Source organism: Cyanistes caeruleus, chromosome 17 (genome assembly GCF_971803275.1).
Source record: "Cyanistes caeruleus chromosome 17, bCyaCae1.hap1.1, whole genome shotgun sequence".
Lineage (NCBI taxonomy): Eukaryota > Metazoa > Chordata > Aves > Passeriformes > Paridae > Cyanistes > Cyanistes caeruleus.
The window spans coordinates 3,642,689-3,662,818 of NC_141717.1; the positions used below are offsets into that span (position 1 = coordinate 3,642,689).

The 20,130-nt window shown below is 48.6% G+C and overlaps 1 protein-coding gene across 1 annotated transcript in view; it reads right to left on the bottom strand.

The window, feature by feature from the left end:
* Nucleotides 1-263: 263 nt before the first annotated feature.
* GSG1L (GSG1 like) overlaps nt 264-20,130 on the bottom strand; it is a 54,789-nt gene continuing 34,922 nt past the window's right edge. The window contains exons 4-7 of the mRNA XM_023936562.2: nt 19,268-19,379; nt 14,216-14,383; nt 1,630-2,235; nt 264-1,097 (exon numbers count right to left, since the gene is read on the bottom strand). Coding sequence (XP_023792330.2) covers nt 671-1,097; nt 1,630-2,235; nt 14,216-14,383; nt 19,268-19,379 — 1,313 coding nt within the window. The 3' untranslated portion in view covers nt 264-670. The remainder of the gene's footprint in view (nt 1,098-1,629; nt 2,236-14,215; nt 14,384-19,267; nt 19,380-20,130) is intronic.

The following is a 20,130-nucleotide window of genomic DNA, read 5'->3' on the forward strand; positions in this document are numbered from 1 at the left end:
GTCACAGACCCTCCCCTGTCTCACTGCTGGGCTGGTGATTTAGGAGCAATGGCAGAGTTTTGTACCCTGGCCCCTGTATCCTGGTTGGACTCACCACAGCTGCTCACCACTGTGCCCTGGGTTTGTGCCCCTGAAAACAAGGATTCAGTTGGGCAGAGGAAGGTTTGAAATTCCCAGGTCTCATTCCAGTTGTGTTCAAGTTACGATGCTGATTGATTTGATGTGCAAAGCATTTTTAGACAAATAAAAAAGAACAGGCACGATTTTCTAACAAGTAATGTCATTTAATGAATGATACACTCTAGAAAATAGAAACTACCCAGATGCTGGTTGGTTGGTCTGTTTGGGGCTGGGAGAAGGCCCTTGCTTGGACGTACAGAGCCTTCGTGGGATTCTTTTGTCAGCATTTGTAGTTGCTGGAAACAAGGAAACGTCCATAGATTGAAAGAGACACCAAAGGAGCAATTGTTTTCTAAAATGTGGGAAGAGTGCAGGATGCCCTCCCAGTCTGTGTCACTGGGCAAGTGGCATGAGGGCTCAGAGCTCAGCAACACCTTCCCAGACAATCCATACCTAAAAGGGACAGACTCAACCGACGGGAGCTACCACAGTCCAGTCTCTGAAATCACCGCAGACCTCGCGCCTTGCACAGCACCCCTGCGCTCTGGTGCTACTGCACTGCTCTCTGGGTGCCTTTCTGCACGTGTTGTGTCTCTTCCCTCCAGGTCTGGCTGCTGATTCCAGGGAATATGCTTTTCAGAATGTCACAGTAGACCATGTACAGCTCTGGGTCTATTTTGGGCTTGGGCAGGGAGCGGGAGTTGCAGGCCTGCTCGGCGGCTGGGCGCTGTGGCCGGTAGACATCGCTGAAGAGGACAGTGAGGATCTTGTGGGCAGCTTTGTAAGGGTCATCCTCAAACTGCACCATGGCCTTGAGCTCCGTCAGGGTGTAGCCGTTGTACCTCTTGCTGTCCTCAGCCAGGGGCTGCACCGTCTCCCCGATGTGTCTCACCTTCCACTTCAGGCATTTCAGGTCTTCCTTTACATCCTCTAGCTCTTTCTCCATGGCTTGGAATTCCTGTGTGGTTACAAATCTCCTGCCAAGGAAAGAAGTGGCAGAGACAGGGTGGAGTTCAGAGGCTCGGAGCAGCGGGATCAGCCCAGCTTGCCTGGGGTCGGAGCAGACCGTGGAGGTTTGGGAGGGACATCGTGGCCATGTCCCTGAGCACCATCCCCTGCTCTGCTCTGCTCTGCTCTGCTCTGCTCTGCTCTGTCAGGCTCCAAGTGACAGCAGAGCTGTGCTCTGCTGGTACAAGGGAAGGTTGTGCTGCCTCGTTTGGAAGGAAAGGAGGCACCTGAAAACTGTGCCCTGCTGGAGGAGCTGAGGTTGGCAACCTGCCCCAGGTCTGTCCTGAGGTCTGGAGAGCTAACTGGGTACATGGAAATAGGGCATTTTGCTTCCTGGGTAACAGGGTTTAATGGAAGCACAGAAAAATTAACACTGGGAACATTGATTGAGATGTTATCATAAAAGATATTTATTTTTTTTTTTATGGGGGGTCTCTTAATGGTTCTATACCAACATGGGCCATTTGAGGACTTAGACACCTGTGTGGTCTGGATACATACCTCTCATGATCAGGATCTTCCAGATCTGATTCAAACCCCTTTCCTGTATTCTTTAATTCAGTTTTAGAATAGCCAGGAGCCTGGGAACTCTCTTCAGGAGTCGCTGTTGCTGGAGGCCTTGTGCTTGTCCTGGTTGGGGTCAGTGTGTGATCTGAAGCTGAAGCTGGTACGTTTTGTGCTGTGTGAGGACAGAAGGTGGAGAAGGAAGCTGCACTGATCCCTGGGCTGACAGGAGAGGAGTCAGAGTATTGCTGTGGCTTGGCTGAGCTGGGTGTTAGATTGAGCCTGAGGCTGGCTGGGCAAGATGCTGGAATAGTCCTTGCTCCGAGTGGGCTGGAACACGATATTGCTAAATTTGTATCTCTTTGCTCAAGTGGTTGAGGGTTTGGTGATTCCCCTGGGGCCAATCTAGTGATGGAGGTGATGTCCAGCAGGGTTTGATCCTGAACCATGGAGATCTGGCTGGTTGGTTCTGATGAGAGTGAAGAGCTGCTTGATGTGTCGCTGGAAGAGCTTGACGTAGCGAATGGGGGTATTTTCTGAGCATTATGGTCACTCCTGTTCCTCTGCGGGCTAGTGACACTTAGAGCTGGGTGTTGTGAAGCCCTAAAGAAAGACAAACACACACTTTTTCCTCTGGACTGGGCTAAAGGCTTATAAGAAAATTTTAGGCCTATTTTGGGACAATTTTAAGCCTGTTTCCCACAGCTGCATTTCCCCACAGGCTGATTTGCCTCTCTTTATACACGTCTGTATAAAACCCTCTGCTTCTCATGACCAAGAGCAAAGCATTTGTGAATAAGGCACACGAATTCAGGATCAGCTCCTCCCTGCTGCCAAGTGAGCACGTGTCAGCCATCCTCAGTGTGAGAACCACTGGGACATCCCCGCTCTCCTTCCCAAAAGTCACACTGCTCTGCGAGAACCAAGCATGTGGTGCTGGGGAAGGACAGGAAGGGATGAAAGCTGCTGGCACAATGACTGGGAGAACACAAAAACCTGGCTGCAGGTGGCCACAGCACCTCTCCCTGCCCATCCTGGCCAGGGTGCAGACCTGCCTTCCTTCCATGGACCCTCATGCTTCAGTCTCCTGGGGGCACTGCCTGGGAACCCAGGGAATTAGAGGATGGCTGAAATTTTCTTAGTTTGCCAGTACTGACGGCAAGAGAGGAAGATGTTCCACCCCTGTGGCCTGGAACTGTCCTGGCAGGTAGGGAGTGCAGCTAGAAATGCCTTGACCTTGAAGGGGAACACAAAGACAACCACTGTGCAGATCATGGTGCAGGACTTCTGGCAGCCAAAGGACATGACAAGCTTTTGTAGTGATGCCAGGGACCAAATGAGTCTGTTTGTGCATCTGGTAAATTCTTGTGGTGGAAGACAGCAGCAAATCCTGGTCTGGGTGGGATGTGGGAGATCTGTACACGAGGTCCTGTCCTGTCAGCACCAGCGCCCTGAATCAGCTACACAGTCACTTCTCCTCCCTGCACTTTTTTCAGGGTTGGATGCAATCAAACACCAAACATTTAAGGTTCTAAAGAGCATGTCTCACACCTCTGGGCTTCAATAGGGTTAATTTGCTAAATCACAGCTTAATTATCAGGTTTAAATCAAATTTAAAGGTTTTATAATTGGAAATGCAGACAGTTACAGAGCTACTGCAGAAAAGCAGAGCCTAAAAGGAATCATAAAATGGGTTATGTAAAGGGCAGGAGAGAAAATAAGCACACGTGTGTCCCAGGGAGCACCTGGGGGTGCCTTGCCTTCTTAACCTGTCTAAACAGGGTGTCCAAACAGGGAGAGGCCACGAGAGGTATTGGGAATCTCCATCCTTGGACAGTTCAAATCTATCTGGATGAGGAATGAAGCAACCTGATCCAGCCAGGGCTTTCTGGGAGCACAGGACTGGACAAGAGCCCTCTGGGGTCCTTGTCCTCACTGTGTTATTCTGTGGTTCTGCCAAACTGTGATAATAATTTATTCCTCCCTCAGTTCCCCTTTCTCCTCTCCTTTCTCCCCTCTGAGTCCCATCCTTCTCTCCCTTTGGAGCCTCTGGGCTGTCCCTTTTCCCACTGACTTTATAGTGCTCGTTACAGGAGAATCTCTCATGAATAAAAAGGTTTTTAGAGGTAAACCAGAGTTATTTGGCTCAGAGGGATTGCTGCCCCTTTCTTGCATGTCAGGGTTGGTAGCTCAGGCTTTGGACTGTGGGAAACAAGAGACAACCCCATTTAAAGGCAATTAAAACAAAAATGCATTTTTGCTGTTAAAATTACATGCATTTATCCAAAAATATCTCACAGTGTAAAACTATCTGAACCTGAACTGAGAGCAATCCCTACCTCCATTCTAGGGGGGATAGGGTATGCACAGAAAGTGAAAGGCTATTTGGGTGCACACACGGTTTGAAAGACTTCATTTCACATGTTCAGCAGTGTGGGACAGGGTTGGCTTTTGCGGGGGGATGGTTTGGGGAGTTTTTTGCATAAATCCAGGATTAGCTGTAGGAGATGAAGCATTTATTGAAAGATGCAATTTAAAAGAGTGACAGAAAGCACGTTTCATAACTAATCCCACTGAAATTTATATAAGAAACCTTTCAATTCACCTGTGTACTGGAGGAAACAAAAAATGTATTATAACCTGTCAGCTTATTTTGCTTCCCTTTTCCACCCCTTCGTTTTCACGGACTGCCGTGCTCCACATGGGACTGCATTTCCTTTTATCACCCTCTTTATCTCAGAAACAGGAAAACTGGTAGCTCAAGAAGCAATGTCAAAGCAAAATGTCAGTCTGGATGTTAGCAGAGGTAAAGGACAGAACTGAGACCTTTAGCTTTGGAATTTCCTAGTGGGCAAGGCTTTGCCTGAAGACAGGAACGAGATTCCCACTGCTGCCAGTGCAGCAAGGCTGGATCTTCGACCTCAACCATGGTGCTTTTTCAGAGGGGATTTTTCCCCCCCCCCGTTTTTTTTTTTTTTTTTTTTTTTATGTGGTGAATCACTATGAACTGAATAAATTACAGGAAGAATTGCAAGACCTGGAGTTGGAATCAATGCTGACATGAAATAGGCAGCTGATTGCAGCTGTCAGGTACCTCCACAAGGAGAAACCTTGGCTCAACTTTGAGCGACACTTCAAATGCGTCAAGCCCTTGTTGTCTGCCGCCTCCCAGCCTGTGCTGCTCAGCATATAAAGCATGTTCCCCGTTGTCACAGTGACCTTGGCTGCCGTCTGTGCCTTGCCCTCTCCAGCTGAGCTGGTGCTACAGACTTTTTTGGAGACATTTGAAAGTTGCCTGCACATCCAGCACCACTTCGCTTCCATGGTGCTCACGACCGAGGGAAAACAAAACAAACCAGTGGATATTCTTTTTCTTTTTTTTTTTTATGAATCATTCCCACCGTGTGTTTTAAACCTAGAGTTCTTCTGATGAACTTGTCTGAATAGAAGAAAATTACACTATGCTTTAGAGTGAAGCACTGAGGGATTGGTTGCATAAATCTCACTGTAGACAGCCGGGGTGGGAGGATGGTAAAAGAGCTGTGGGATGGACCCAGGGGAAATGCCTACAGGGTGATGACATGAGAATAAAACTATTTTTTTCAAGGCCTCCTCTTTGTCAGGTGACCCTTCTGAAATGCCCACGCTGCCAAAACAGTGACATGTTATTTCTTTAACACTGAATTAATTTTGAATAATCTTTCAGTTTTCTACAAGAGAAGCTGGTGTCCTGAACTCTGGGTTTATCTGCCTCAAATAACACCAAGGCTTTCAGCCACAGACAATAAGAATTTGCTGTTTCCTGCTCAGCTCTTCCACTTCTGATCTATTTATCTCTTCTTTGGCTTTGCCACCACACTTATCCCTCCTTGTTCTTTGTGATATTTCTCCTGTCTCTCTCTTGCCCATTGGACATTCACCATCTGCACCTGTCCCAGCTGCCCCGTGGGATCCAGGCTCCTCATATTAATGCCTCATGGTGGGAGAACTCTGCAGGAAAGGGTGGAAGTGGCATGGACACAGAGATGTCTGAAATCAGGGACTATTGCTGGCTGCAGCCTAATAACAGTGAGCATTTCTTCCTAATAAATTACTGTGCAACAACAAAAATATCCTGATGTGAAACTTCTGTATTTTTGTGCAGTAGCTATACACAGCTGGAGCATCGAGATCTCCCAGCCCTGCACTTCTGAAAGAAAAAGCTGAGACCTTCAAGGTCAAAAATGACAGCAAATAGACTTTAAAAGTGTCTGGAAATGCTAAATTTGGTACATCCGGGGGTATCAGATGTATAGGGGCCAGTGCCATATGTTTGCACAGGAAGGCAGCTTGGGGAGAGCAGAGGATGCCAAGTTATAGTTAGAGCTCCCTGGTGCTGTCCTCAGCTCAGGTGAGTTTAAACCCTGCTAGAGGGGTTTAAAGGAAATAAAATAATTTTCTTTTTAACTCTGTTAAAAGAAAATTATAGGTCGGTGATGGACATTAAATGGTTTAATAGAGAATTATCAAGACTGAATAACTGCATTGTCCTGATTGAGACTCCTCTGGATTCAAGCTTCTGATGGAATTTCTAATTTAAGGCCACTTCTCAAAACAGAGAGCTCAGTCTTTCCAACAGAGGAACCTGATATCCTGCCCTGGCATGAGGCCCTTTGTGCTACCTGTGCTCCCACAGTGCTGTTGGGCTGCTCAAAAACCTTTAACATTCTCTCTTCCAAAATCACCTGGCCAGGTAGGGTTTGTCTTCCACAAGCGCTCAGCCTTGTTCTCCTCTTTACAGCTTTTGCTCTTTCACTCCTCAGGGACACTCCCCCAAATCCTTTCCTCTCCACAAGGACAGATGTCCTGTTGTGTGTTCGTGGGAGGACAGGAAGATTCACGATGCCTGAGGATGAGGCAGCATTCCTTATCTGCAGTTGGGTTCAGACTGGAACCTCCTCAGAGCACTCCTGGGTGAGGGCAGCTGGCAGGTCCTGCAGGGAATGAGGTGCTGGTTGAGGAGAGCAGCAGGGATGACTCCAGGTGGTGCCTCCTGGTGTCCCGCTGGCACGGGACCACCCCTGTGGAAGTGTCCATGGAGTGCTCCCGGTGACCTGCTGGCATTTCCTCTGCTGGTGGCACGTGGCTGCTGGCTTGGTCTGTTCCAGGTGATGTGTCCCCTTCCTCCACACCAGCCATGGGGTCAGTGTGACCTTGGTGGCTGCTCTGCCTTTAGCCAAGCCCTTCTCACGCCATTCTCTCCCCATTCTCAATCCTCTGCTGGCCACAGCCCCTGGAACGGGGAATGTGACAAGGACTGGGGGTGTGGGACCCTGGAACCAGCATCAAGGAGGATCCTGGGGTCAGGCCCAGGCCAGTTATGGCTTGGTGGACTTGTTCGAGGAAGGAGAGGTTCATCTGAGCATTGTGAGGCTTTGTGCCATCCCAAACAGCAGTAACTAGTGGTTTTTCCTCCCTAATAAGCATGGATAATGAGCATTTTGCAGTTTCTATTGGATTTGTAAGTAAACTGTGAAATGAGAGCACAACTTCACTCCTGTCACTTCATTAATATTGATCTGATTTCATTACAGAAGGATGTGAGGCTGAGCCTGATGGAATATTGAGGGATGGCCACTGCTCTCTAACCTGGCTCTGGGCTTCTCGTTTGGGGTTTGCTTTCAGCTGTCAGCACTCTATGGGATGAGCTCTGGGTCCTTTAAAATGGAAGCACTTGGGACAGGGCTGGCCATAGGACCAGCAGAGCCTATTCCTTGGAACACCTATTGTCAAGACTTTTTTATTGGTTCTTTGAAACAAAGACCTCTGGAGAGGCTTCGATAATAAAATAAGCACATCTGAGCACCCACCAGGAGCTTGGCAGGTGAGGAACTTCCTCGGGAAACATGACCCAGATCAATTTTGTACCAACAGACATTCTCAGGCCTATGAGAATGAAGGACATGGATCTGCCTGTGGAAAAGTCCATGACTGACATGACATTTTCAAGGAGCAGGAGTTACCAAGTGAGCTGATGACAAAGCGAGCTGGAGAGCAGTGCCAGCACTATCATGCCTGTGGGGACACCACCTGCAGTGACATGGGACTGGAGAGCTGTTCCAGCAGGTCTGGGGAGGGAGCAGGACCCTCAGGGGTTGGGGTTACAGACACCAAGCTTCCATGAGTATGTGGCTGAGATGTGCATCTCAGCAAGACAGAGGCAGCAAAATGCCATGAGGTTTCCAAATTTTAACAGCGCAGAGCCAGCAAGTCACTCTCCCAAGGCTCCCTCCTGCTGAATGAAGGATCACTTGCTTTCTTTCCAAGGAAATAGATGCATGAAACTGCACACATCTTTCCTGGAGAGTAAAGAAAAAGTATAGTATTCAGAGCAGGGCAGGAGCCATGCTCCAACATTGCTCTGTACATTGAACCACTGATTCCCATAGCTTAAAGCAAGAGCTTTTGCAAACACTGAATAAAAGCACAGCAATTTCCAGAGAAAGTGCAAGAAATGGCATTAATTATACTAAAGTTATTGTCTACCAAAGCTGCTTTCAATCATTTTTATATTCAATAGCATGCATCATCATGAATTGGTGATAAATATAGATGAGAAAAGGTAGTGATAATGAAAGTTATACAGGTGTAAATTAGAGCATATTTTTAAACTACTATGAAGTCACAGCTTCTTGAGATAACACAAAATTATAGGATATGTGCACATCCTAAATTGAATGCTGGAGAATTCTGTACTGTTCTTATGCTGGTTGGTTATCTCTTGGGCAATGCTGTCTGGGAAAGCAACAAACCTCTGTTCCCAAAGCTTCCTACTCCAGACCTCATTCTGTGCCCCGGGGAGCCAGCGTGGGGACAGTGCAAGCCATTGTGTGCAGGACACATTCGAGCCATGGTCACTTACTATTTGGGGAGCAGCTATGGAGGCACTGTAACCTCAGGTCCCCAGCCTCAGCCCTCTCCTCCTCAGCCCTGGAAAAGAGAATATACAAGTAGCACCTTTAACAGAAACAAAGGCTGCTCCCAAATGTACACAAATGGAAGGGTCAAAACCAGTAAGAGTCCAACGTACCTGGGCTCCTCCATCTACAGCCAGGCCCACCATGGAGATCGTGATGGGCTCAGGAAGGACTTGGTTCCCCTTGGCATTGCCCCTCCTGGGGAGAGCTCATGTTAAGAGGCCATGGGGAATAGAAATGAGGGGCTCAGGGCTGCATCTCTCCACTCTTTACCTCCTGAGGGTGGATCTAAGCACGGGGGCCCAACAGCATTGTACAGCAGGTGTGTGGTGGAAGTGGGGATGGTGCTGCTGCTGCACCATTTCAGTGTGATTTCCAGAAGGAGCAGCTCTGTGGATAAAGCTTCCCGTGTTGCAGGATAAAGTACAGAACAAATCCAAGGCAGGAGGTGGCACTCCTCCCTGTGCACTGGTGAAAGAGGAATAGGAAGATTGGAAATATCGATGTCTGTGTGAAGAGCTCCTGACTCTGCCAGTGGGAGGTACATTAGGTCAGGAGCTGAAACCCTGCTCAGGTACCTGGGTGAGCAAGGAGGAAACCAGAGCAAAAGGCTGGCATGTCTTTGGAAGGTGTTGGTATGATCTGCACATCTGACATGAGCACAATGGAGTCAGGGGAAGCCAGCTGTGAGTATGATACATTACAGAAATGTGCAAAAAGGGAAAAAATAGCGTGTGAATGATGATTTGAAAAGTTCTGGTTCTCACAGGGTTGGGAATAGTCCTGATTTATAAGCTCTGCAATAACTTTGGTCCTGCTGTCTGTTTCAAACTGATCCTAGTACTTAAAACTACATTTTCTGTCCCTGCAGAGATATTTTGTCTGCACTGCTATCAATGGCAGTTTGAACTCAGCTCACTCCAGAATTTCACCAGTAGCATCTGCCTGCTTAGGTTGGTGTTGCAGATCAGAGTAAGGGCCCTGTCAGCAAGAAAAATGTTGTGAAATCAGCTGCAATGGCACAATGGGTGTTGATGGACAGCTGCAAATGCTGTGCTACGGATGGGTGAGCTGGGGGAGGCTGAGTCTTCCAGATTTACTTGCTAAAAATGTTGGTTTAACACCCCTGGTAAGTGAGACTGGCTTCATGAGGCTGGGTACCAGACTGGGACAAGGCTGTGCTGGTCTCTGGGGTCCCCCTCTCCTTGGTGCCAGGGTGGGATAACCCCCTGACCCCTCTCTGTGGTGGCCTCAGCTCCAGTGGGACCCTGCACCCCTGACCAGCCTGGATGTGCTCCCAAAATCTGCTCTTGTCCTCACTGGAAGAGGGCCATGGGTAATTCCAGTTTCCTGACATCACAAACTTTTCATTCCTTGCCTGAGGCAGTGATGAGCTCTCCACAAAGATCCCTCTTGGATTTGATTTCCACCCTTTCAGGCCCCTTATCTCCTCAGGCTTCAGTCCTTCAGCCAAGCCTGGACATTCCCTTGTCCTCCCTGGAGCTATTCCTGTCCTTGTCCCTGCAGCTGTGCCCCTTGCCCAGGGGCTCCCTCTGCCCCACCAGCAGTTCCTGCTCTGCCCCCAGCACAGCAAAGGAGCAAAGTTTTCATTCCTCACCTGAAAGCAAAACCCATCAGAATCCTGGGTGTGATGGTTTCACAGTAATTGACTGGGAGAAGGGAAAGGTGTGTTGGGGGAAAGCAGGGAGTGGTGCCCAAAAGGTTCTTTTAATATGTGAAAAAAAGAAAGCAAGAACCCGAGAACAAACTTGGAAGGACATTGAGTCTGGGTGAGCTGGCTGTGCTGGCCCTGCAGGGATGGATGTGCTGATGGTGGTGGAGCTGGCTGATGTAAACGAGCAGAATTCTTGTGAATGTAGGGACAAAGCTGCCAAAACAGCAGGGCAGAGCTAAAGCTGCTAAAACAGCAGCTACTGAACAGCTGGGCAGGGGAAGAGGAGAAGGTCTGTCACCATTCCTGCAGCTGTGCTCACAGAGATCAGCAGACTTGATGGGAGAGAACAAAGAATCCCTGTCCCTTTGGAGGGAGGGAGGGAGGGAGGGAGGGAGGGAGGGAGGAAGGGAGGGAGGAAGGAAGGAAGGAAGGAAGGAAGGAAGGAAGGAAGGAAGGAAGGAAGGAAGGAAGGAAGGAAGGAAGGAAGGAAGGAAGGAAGGAAGGAAGGAAGGAAGGAAGGAAGGAAGGAAGGAAGGAAGGAAGGAAGGAAGGAAGGAAGGAAGGAAGGAAGGAAGGAAGGGAACAGGAGAGCAGTGAGGGCTCCTCCTCTGCTGGCTGGGGTAAACCACAGGTGAGGGACTGTGCTCATCACCACATGGGGCGAGAGTATTCATGTAAAACAGAGCAGAAAGAGAAACTGGGAAGGGATGGAAGAGAGATACTTGTTATGAACTGACAGCCAACAAACTAAAAAAACAAAAAAGATGAGCAAAAGTTATAGACAAAGGTTCATTTCAAAGGAAAGCAAGAAAAAAGGAAGAAAAAATACTTGAAGGACAAAGACTGAAAGCTGACTTTGCAGATAATTCTGTTAATTTTATAGAACACTTAAAGCATGAATATTACCTCCAAGTCTGTATAATTGGCCTGGTTTTCTTAGAGAAACCCTGAGGGCTACTGCACCTGTTATATCTGAAGAGCTCTGGTATCTTTTGATTTCACAGTGCGAACTACAGGGTCTGTTTTGTCTGGACTTTTGAAGTATCCCAGGCCTGGATAGGATGTAATTGTTTGTAACACCATGAATGTTTGATTTTTCAGCAGCTGCTGAAATGTTTTCCCAGTGGCAGGAACAATGAGATGCTCTGGTGGGGGGGACAGAGCTGTGGGGTTCAGGGAGGGTTTGGGTGTGCTCCTGGGGGACTGACTGAGGGCTGCTAACTCCGTGTGCTGGCCGAGGTGGAGTCTTGCCAGGCTGTGGAGCAGAATTTGGAGTGTGCACAGATATTTGTGTGGTGTTAAAGGCCTCCCCCACGCCCTGCAGCCCCTGGGATGAGGAGGCTGGAGCTGGGGAGCAGCAGGGCACAGAGGGCTGTGCAGGGGAGGGGATGGGAGCTGCTGGAGGGGGGATCAGCACAGCAAACCACGGCATGATGTGGCTCATCCCCTGCACCTCCTGCTCTGCTGGGGGCTGTTGGACTGGGAGCTCTCAAGGGACCATTTCAGCTCTTGCATCCACATTTCCAGCCAACCTTCTGCTGTTACATGCAGTTGCATGCAATTAAAATGAAGCACAATGCAGTGAAATAGTTGAGAAAACACGTGCAAGATTAGCAGCATTTTACTGACAGTACTTTCCATAAAGCAAATTTCTTCCCTGGGAGCAAGGGCCTGTAGGATAATATTCAGACAAAAAAAGTTTTATCACGCAGAATGGGGCTAACATTTTCCTTCCCTGAGACCCAGATGATAAGTGGAGCTGCTGGGAATAATGATAAAGCTTTAATTTTCAGCAGGCACACCAGAAAGTGCCTGCTGCACAGGGTGTGTCCAGCACTGAGGTTGGATGTGTGCTCCAGGTGGTGCTGGATCTGCACTGAGGCAAAGAAACAGGCAAAAAGGGTGAAGATATGTGCAAAGTAACTCGAAGGAAGAAAGGCTTGGAGGGTTTTATTCATGAGGTATGAAAAGGAACATGGAGGTGGAGGAGTAGGAGGGAATGTGAAGTATCCCTGGGTATGTGCACAGGAAGGAAAGAGGATTTATTTTATTTTCTATTTGTGCAAAGGCAGATGGGAGCTCGGGGAAGTTGTGTGGGACTGAGGGCACGAACAGCGTGCAGCAACAGGGTGTTGCTGATGGACAGTCCCTGGACCCTGCAGTCAGAGCATTCCCAGGGCACAGCAGTGAAGCTGAGCATGAAAACAAACACTTTAAAATTTTTTTTTTAAAAAATAAATATATATTTGTATATTTCTGCACAGCTTTAAATCTCTAGAATGATCCCATGGTAACACTGTCTCTGGGCTTCCTATTATGTATTCAGATACAACAATTAAAATAATGTGATATAAAAAAAGAGAGTCATAATCATGAAGTTAGGGAACACCACATGCTTGAGCTGAGTGTGCCAAGTGCGTGTGGAAGGGCTGGGAGGAGGTGACCGAGGAGGGAATTGCTGGGGGTGGAATTGTGTCATGCAAGAGGAGCACAAATCAAACCCACAATGCCCATGTGAGAGAAAGAGATCCCTGTCCTCTGGGCCATTAATGTATTTTGCTATTTACTGTTTCAGAAAGGGCAGTAGTGATAATTCAACAAGTTTCCTTTATATTTCCCAGTCTAACTCAAGATACTGTTCCTTATAATTCTCCTGGGCTCTTATCTGCAATTCTGACTTCAATAATTTGTCTGTTTTTCCTCCCTGAGTGCTGATTTACCCTGAGGCACACATTGACCCCTTTCTCTTCACTGTGTCTGGGCTTTCTTTTCTCCCACAGAGAATTTTTTAGAATTCACTGTCATGTCCAAATTCAAAATTAGGAAAATCATCATTGTTTTCCTCATTTCTCTTTTCCTTCCAGACTGTCTGAAAGGTAGAGTGAAAACTTGGATGTTAGCAGGGAGATAACTGCAACAACAGAATAATAAATGAGATAAACAAGGAAAAGCAATAATCATGGAAGCTCTCTAGTTCTGCCCTCTCAGGAGAGCTCCTCACTCTGCTGCTGAAGTGCTGATCAATCCAAACCTTCTGTCCCCTCAGAGCTTCCCAACCACTCTCTCCCACCACAGAGGAACTGCCCCACTGCTCTGACAAACAGAAATGCATCCTGCTTGTATTTTCTGCCCCCAAAATATCTTTATATCACTTTATATCACTTCAGGCCATAGACTCTAGGTGAGGATTTCCTGTACTTCTCAGCTCTTCATCCTGTGAAGGTCCATCACCCTGTGGAGCCCATCCCTGCTGGGGGAGCCCAGGATCTGTGTGTTCTTCAAAATCCTTACTTTTAAACAAAGCCTGAAGTTTGTCTCCAAAGAATGAGGGCAGGAGGTTCCTGGAGCAGCCACAGGGGCAGCTGCTGGGCAGTGCCAGAGCATCTCTGGGCCTTGGCACCCCCCAGGAGTGCAGCAGAGGGCCTGGTGGCAGGGAGGGTGGCACCGTGTGGGTGTCTCTCTGTGTTTGTGTGGATTTGCTCCAGAGGAGGGGTCGTGCAAAGCAGCCAGGGATGGATTGTGGGCACGTGGGAGATGGCAGCTCCAAAGTGGCCTGGGGGTGGCTGGAAAATGCCTCAGCAGCTGTTGGGATTATTGGGGGGTGCCTGTTGCACGTGCTGATGAAGGATGGGTGTCACATTTGGTACACCCCCACGGTTTTACCTTTCTAGAGAGGGAAAATCAGCTTACATTGGCAGAGCAGCTTTTTGTGAATTGGGTGCATATTGGAAAGATTTTAATGAGCATAGGAGAAAGGGCGGGCACTGGGACATCACAACATTTAAGAAATACCAAACCAGGGAGGACCTTTCGCGTTTGCCTTTCACACACGCCTTTCCCAGGTGTCTCAGAGCCTTCACCCACACGTGCTGAAGTGGGTGAGAGCCTGGGTTTTCCAAAACCAGCAGGGTCCACGGAAACCTCCCCTGACCGAGTGACTGACTGCACTGACCTTTCTCTGAAGTACTTGATGGCTTCCTGGTCTAGGAAGTTCTGCTCTTCTCGAAAGCCCTGCTCAAAGATTTTGCGCTTGTGTCTGAACTCAATGACAGTCTTAGTGTAAGAGTTGAGGGTGGTGACGGAGGCCGCCATGCAGCAGGTGAAGGAGCCCCACGCCAGACTGCAGAGAGAGAAACCAGCAGACACAGCTGGGTTAACACAGCACCTCAGGTCGTATTTCTGACACAAACACACAGGCTGGGAGCTGGCAGGGAAGGTGGAGGTGACATCTTACCTTGAACAGCCTCGTGCTCAGGCAGGCAGGAGGCTGGGCTGGGATCAGCCCTCACCCCATGGAGAACCCCGTGTGAGGTGAACACTTGGTGCTCTCTGACACCAGGGACAAAACCCTCCCCATCTCCCTCCAAAGTGCCTCAGGCCTTGCAGACAAGCACTAAAATCCACACACTCCTGGAAGGAGCAATGCCCCAGAGAGCCTTGGAGCAGTTTCCAACATCAGTGGGACACTGGCTGCACAACACCACTGCAGGGATGGTTTCTAATCTGGTTTTCATGCCTTCATCAGAATACTGCATTGCCTTCTTTCCCAGGTCATGGACACCTCTGCCATTCCTGGCTTGTGGCTGGTCTCTGGAAGCCTGACCAGAATAGAAGCCAACACTTCCATTTCCAGTTTCCTGACTGACTCCTGGTGTGAAAGCAGTGCCAGCCAGCCCTGGCCAGCCAGGGAGGCAGAGGGAGAAGGGCAGTGGAAGGAAGGAAAAAGCTGGCCCAGTGGCAAGCTGGAGCAGCAGTGAGTGTTGTCCTGGCTCTCCTGGCAAGCAGGGCCAGCTGGGAGCTGCTCTGCTCCCTGCCTGTGGACAGGGTTCCCCCCCAGCTCTCCCTGACCTCAAGTTCAGATAGGGCTGGCGAGGCACTCATGGCCCCAAGGGGTTGAGATGCTTTTTGAGCATGAAATGAGGCTGCATTCCTCAATTCCTCCTTTTGTCCAAGAGCTTCTCTGCCTTCCAGCTCCCCTTGGCTTGACTCATCAACTCTGGCTGCACAAAGTTCACAGTGGCTGCCTAACTGAGCTGGATTAACTCCATCATTTGTGATGGTGACACGCTTTACCTGCTCCTTTTTGCACTTTTTTTATAACAAATTGATCTGAATTATGCAGAGCAGAAAGAATCCAGCCCCAGTAGCATTATCTTATAAATACTCATTGTCAACACAGCCCTCAGCATGAGCTATTTTCCCATTCTGCAAAGGACCTGCGGACAAGGAAGCAGTTTCTCATTTCAAATTAGACAAAACTTGAAAAAGAGCACATATTCATGGACTGAAAAATCTGGGGGAAAAAATGGCTCAAGTAAACAGAAATGGCTCATTTCAATGATTTCAAAATTCAGCTTATAACAAGTCCTGCAGGGAGTCCTGAGGCAATGAGATGTGTGGAGGCAGCTCTTTCCCTGTCATTTTTGAGCCTGTTTGCCAGATGCAATCGAATGAGAAGGAAATGTGGTGACCCCTGGGGTGACAAAGTTCCCTGAAGTTTCCCATGGTGGGGAGGAGAAGTGGGAAGGGAGCTTGTGCTAGGTGTGAGTGTCCAGGCACAGCATCTTCCCGGCCTGGCATGAGTCTGCCTCCCATGTGGAGTGTGGGGAAGAGCTCCAGCAGCTGCAAACATTTCCAGCTGGGCTCCCAAGCAGTACCCAGGAAGAAGCCAGCCAAAACCACATGCCTTACTGTGCCTGGGGAATGATCTGTGAGGGAGAATTTCTCTTGGATGTTTCTGATGGTTTCTAATCATGAAATCAGAACTGCTGAAAGGGTCAGAGGAGGAAATACAGAAAGAAGACTCTCAGTGCCTGGCATTTGGGAAATCATAGTAATTAGGTAATTAGGATAGATGTACTTTAGTTTTTATGAACCTTGGCTAAATGTTACTTATTTTGAATTGTAAAGAGTGGTTACACCTTAGGAGTTACACCTGCCTTAGGTGAAGGCCTCTTTAGTAGCCGTGTTTTTACTGCTTCGCTCCAGCTGTGTCCCAGATGTGCTGGGACTGTACCCACAGAGCTCTCAGGCCCCTCCATGGCTCAAACAGCTCAGGCTTTTTATTTATTTTCTTTAGGGAGTCTGAACTTGAACATCTTCTGATCCTCAGAGGCACTGAAACCCCTGCCTGGAGAGTTCCCTGGCCTACTCCTGACTCATGCCAGAGCTCAGAACAACCTCCAGGCTTTGCCAATGGCTTGAGAATGGGGCCAGTGACAGGCACCACCCTGAGACACCTGGGCAGACCATAAGCATCATTTTGGGGAGGGGTGATTTTGTCATTCCCTTTTGATGGAGGGGGAGCAGAGTCACAGAAAATTTAGTTTTCCCACTGGCCCTTGGGAAAGGGACGGCAGTGGGGATCCCCAAGACCCTTTGGCTCTGGGCCAGGGTTCCCTGTCCCCACTGGCCAGGGCTGTTTCAGTTCTCTGGGCTCTGCTCTGTGGCTGGGTGCAGCAGTGGCACATTTACAGCAGGATGGAAATAAGGGTGGTGGTGGTGACAACTGCGGGGTCAGGGCTTCCCAGAGCTCACGTTCCAGGACATCACCAGAACCCAGGTGGAGCAGAAAATAATTCCTACATGTGTGGTTTTCCACCAGGCTGGGTGGGAATTTGTAATTAACCCTTCTTAAAGAATGTGTTTGAGTCTGGGTGGTGCCAGGGGAGGTTGTGGTTCTCTGGTCTGTGCTACAGTGGTGGCTCAGTGTCAGCTGGAGGGCAGAAGCCTTGGTTTTGCTTCTTTTGACCTCCAGCCCTTCTTCTTCCAGGTCTGCTACCCGTCACTAGCATGGCATGAGGGACCCCTTGGCCTTCCTCAGGCTGCTGAGCACCACTGCAGGCTGAAAATGCTGCTGCTGCTCAGGCCTGTCCCAGCTGAGCTGGTGTTTGCACCGTGCCCCACACCCTGCATGGATGAATGTGCTGCCTTGGAAGCACCAGGGAAAGGAAAAAGGGACATTTCTAAATGCAAGAAGGAGCTTTGTGACTGCAGTGGCTGGAGAGGAGCTCAGCTGGAGGGAGGCTGTGTGGAGTGAAGCTGAGGTCTCACCCCAGGAACACAGGCAGAGGGGATCCTGCTCTGGGGGTTGGATTTCATCCCCCATGGAATGCTGCTCCCAGCTCCGTCTGCCATGGGACACAGCTCCCAAACCCATCTCCTGTGGGACACAACTCCCATTCCCATCACTATGAGACATCAGTTCCCAACCCAATCTCCCACGGAACAGCAGCTCCATCTCCCATGGGACACAGCTCCAAATCCCATGGGATATCAGCTCCCAGCTCCAGCTCCCATGGGATATCAGCTCCATCTCTATGGACACAGCTCCATCTCCCATGGGACATCAGCTCCCAGCTCCAGCTCCCATGGGACACAGCTCCAAACCCCATGGGATACCAGCTCCCAGCTCCAGCTTCCATGGGATATCAGCTCCAGATCCCATGGGACACAGCTCCAAACCCCATGGGATACCAGCTCCCAGCTCCAGCTTCCATGGGATATCAGCTCCAGATCCCATGGGATATCAGCTCCATCTCTATGGACACAGCTCCATCTCCCATGGGACATCAGCTCCCAGCTCCATCTCCCATGGGACATCAGCTCCCAGTTGCATCTCCCATGGGATACCAGCCCCATCTCCCATGGGATACCAGCTCCCAGCCCCATCTCTATGGACCATCAGTTCCCAATCCCATCTCCCATGGGATATCAGCTCCATCTCCCGTGGGATATCAGCTCCATCTCTATGGACACAGCTCCCAGCAGGGAGTGTGGGTGGGATGAGTGGGCCCAGGGAGAGCTCAGGATGCCCTGAGGGACCCTGGTGCCCACCCTGAGCCATGGGCTTGGACAAGAAGAAGGAGAATAATCTAATGAGTGTTTATCATGCAAGACATTTAACAACATTTCGAAGTTTGAATATTGCAGTAAATTACAAAATAGATTACTGAAGACAAATATGCCTTATTATTTAAATCTATTGAAAATTATACAATTACTGTGACAGAGTTGTTATAAATATTAATATAAATATTATAAATATGTGAATGCAATGTATTTATAAGTCCATCATCACATGCAATAAATATTCATTATTGAGACACCAAATAAGCTGTATTTTAAATATAATGTGATTCATATTTTGTAACATGTTGCTAAAATAGTAGTAACTCCTCCTATGAAACAGTAGAAAGTGGTGAGAAGGAAAGACTAATAATTCCCTGCAGTGCTGTGCATAAGAAGTATTTATTTATTTGTGTTAGCAAAGATTGTTCTCTTTGCTTTGGGATGGATAGAAAATAATGTGCTATATTTAGAAACGACAAGAAGAAAGTATTTTCCCTATCCATCCAAGGAGACTGAGGTCTCTGGAGGACTGGGGATGTTGTTTGCAGGTATTTTTATTCTCCACAGCCTCCTGCTCTTGGTAAGCTTCTTGTAAACTTGCAAGCAATGTAACACAGTTGCTGTGTCTTGGCCAAATTAGTTTGATGTGATTTTAGAAGATAAACTGTAAAGGCAAAAAAAAAAAAGCAGCCACATCCATTTTCCCAACCCTTCTCCCCACGATCCTCAGGGAAGTCTCATCGTGCCAGGAGCACTTCACCTTCCTCTGCAGTTGTGTTCAAAGCTGCACCGTAAGGTTCAGCTGAGACATTAATTAAAAACAAGGGGAATAAAAAAAAAAAAAAGGAGAAAAAAAAGTCTCAGAAATGCCACGGCAATTATGTTCCTAAATTGAACTTTAATGAGAGTGCTCAATCTGTGTTGGTAATTGTGGGTGCTGTTTATTTACAAGTGCTCTGTACCTGCTGATAGCACAGCTGCTGCTGCACAGCCACAACTGTCCCCCACACCTCAAAATCTGCACGGCCCTGGGGGCCAAGTCTGGCAGATCCACAGGGGTGTTCCTGACAAGGGGAGGTGACATGTACAACGTCCCAACAGGCTGGTGGAACAGCTCCAAAGAGAAAAGAGATGAACTGGGGGTGACACTTACCAGAAGGACCATCCATAGTCCCAGGAATGTGGTCGCCAGTCCTCTGGCCCAAGGCTGACTGTCACTTGGAAAACTTGAGTGTACATCATGTGTGCCACCATCCCCAAGAGACCTGGGAAGCAGGGATTAGAACAGGAATTTTTGTGCCAAATGTATTTTATTATTCTTGAGGGAGCTACTGCTGGAAGTGCTTTGAGAGCTCCAAAAAAGTCTTTGTTGTACTTTTATGCCTCCTGTTCTGCTGTGGAGGAGGGAGCTGCATGGGCAGAGGAAAGATGTGACTGAGAGCTCATTATTTTACATCATTCTGAATTCTCAATTGAAAGAGGAGTTGAAGAAAGAAAATCGTTGAGGAAAATGTTGCACAATGAGCATCCCCACCAACCCTGCTGCTGCAAAGCAGGGCTGTGCCACCCCCAGCTATCTCACAGCCCTTCACAGACAGGTGAGGGGATGGGGAGAGGCTTCTGCAGGCAGTGCAGGCTCAGTGTGCTCACACCACACAACTGTATTTTGTCCCAGCAGTTGCTCAGATTTATGAATTTGAACACTTGTAGAACACTTGGAAGTTGCACCAGGAAGTGAAGTGAGCTTGGTTCTCCTGGTGTGTGGTGACAGGACACCACTGGGGCACTTTTGGTGGTGCAGGGCTGGTGATGCTCTCCTGACACTGTTAGAGCTCTCTGGGAGGAGTGCAGCTGGGTGAGGATCAGACAATGTGCTAGACTTTCAGTGACACGTTAAAGAACAAGGCTGCAGGAAATCACAGGGTGGCCTGGGTGCTTCTGCCTTTAGCTGGCCACTGTGGTCCTGCATTTTAAACACAAAAAAACCCATCTGAACTTTATATTCAAACACCCCTT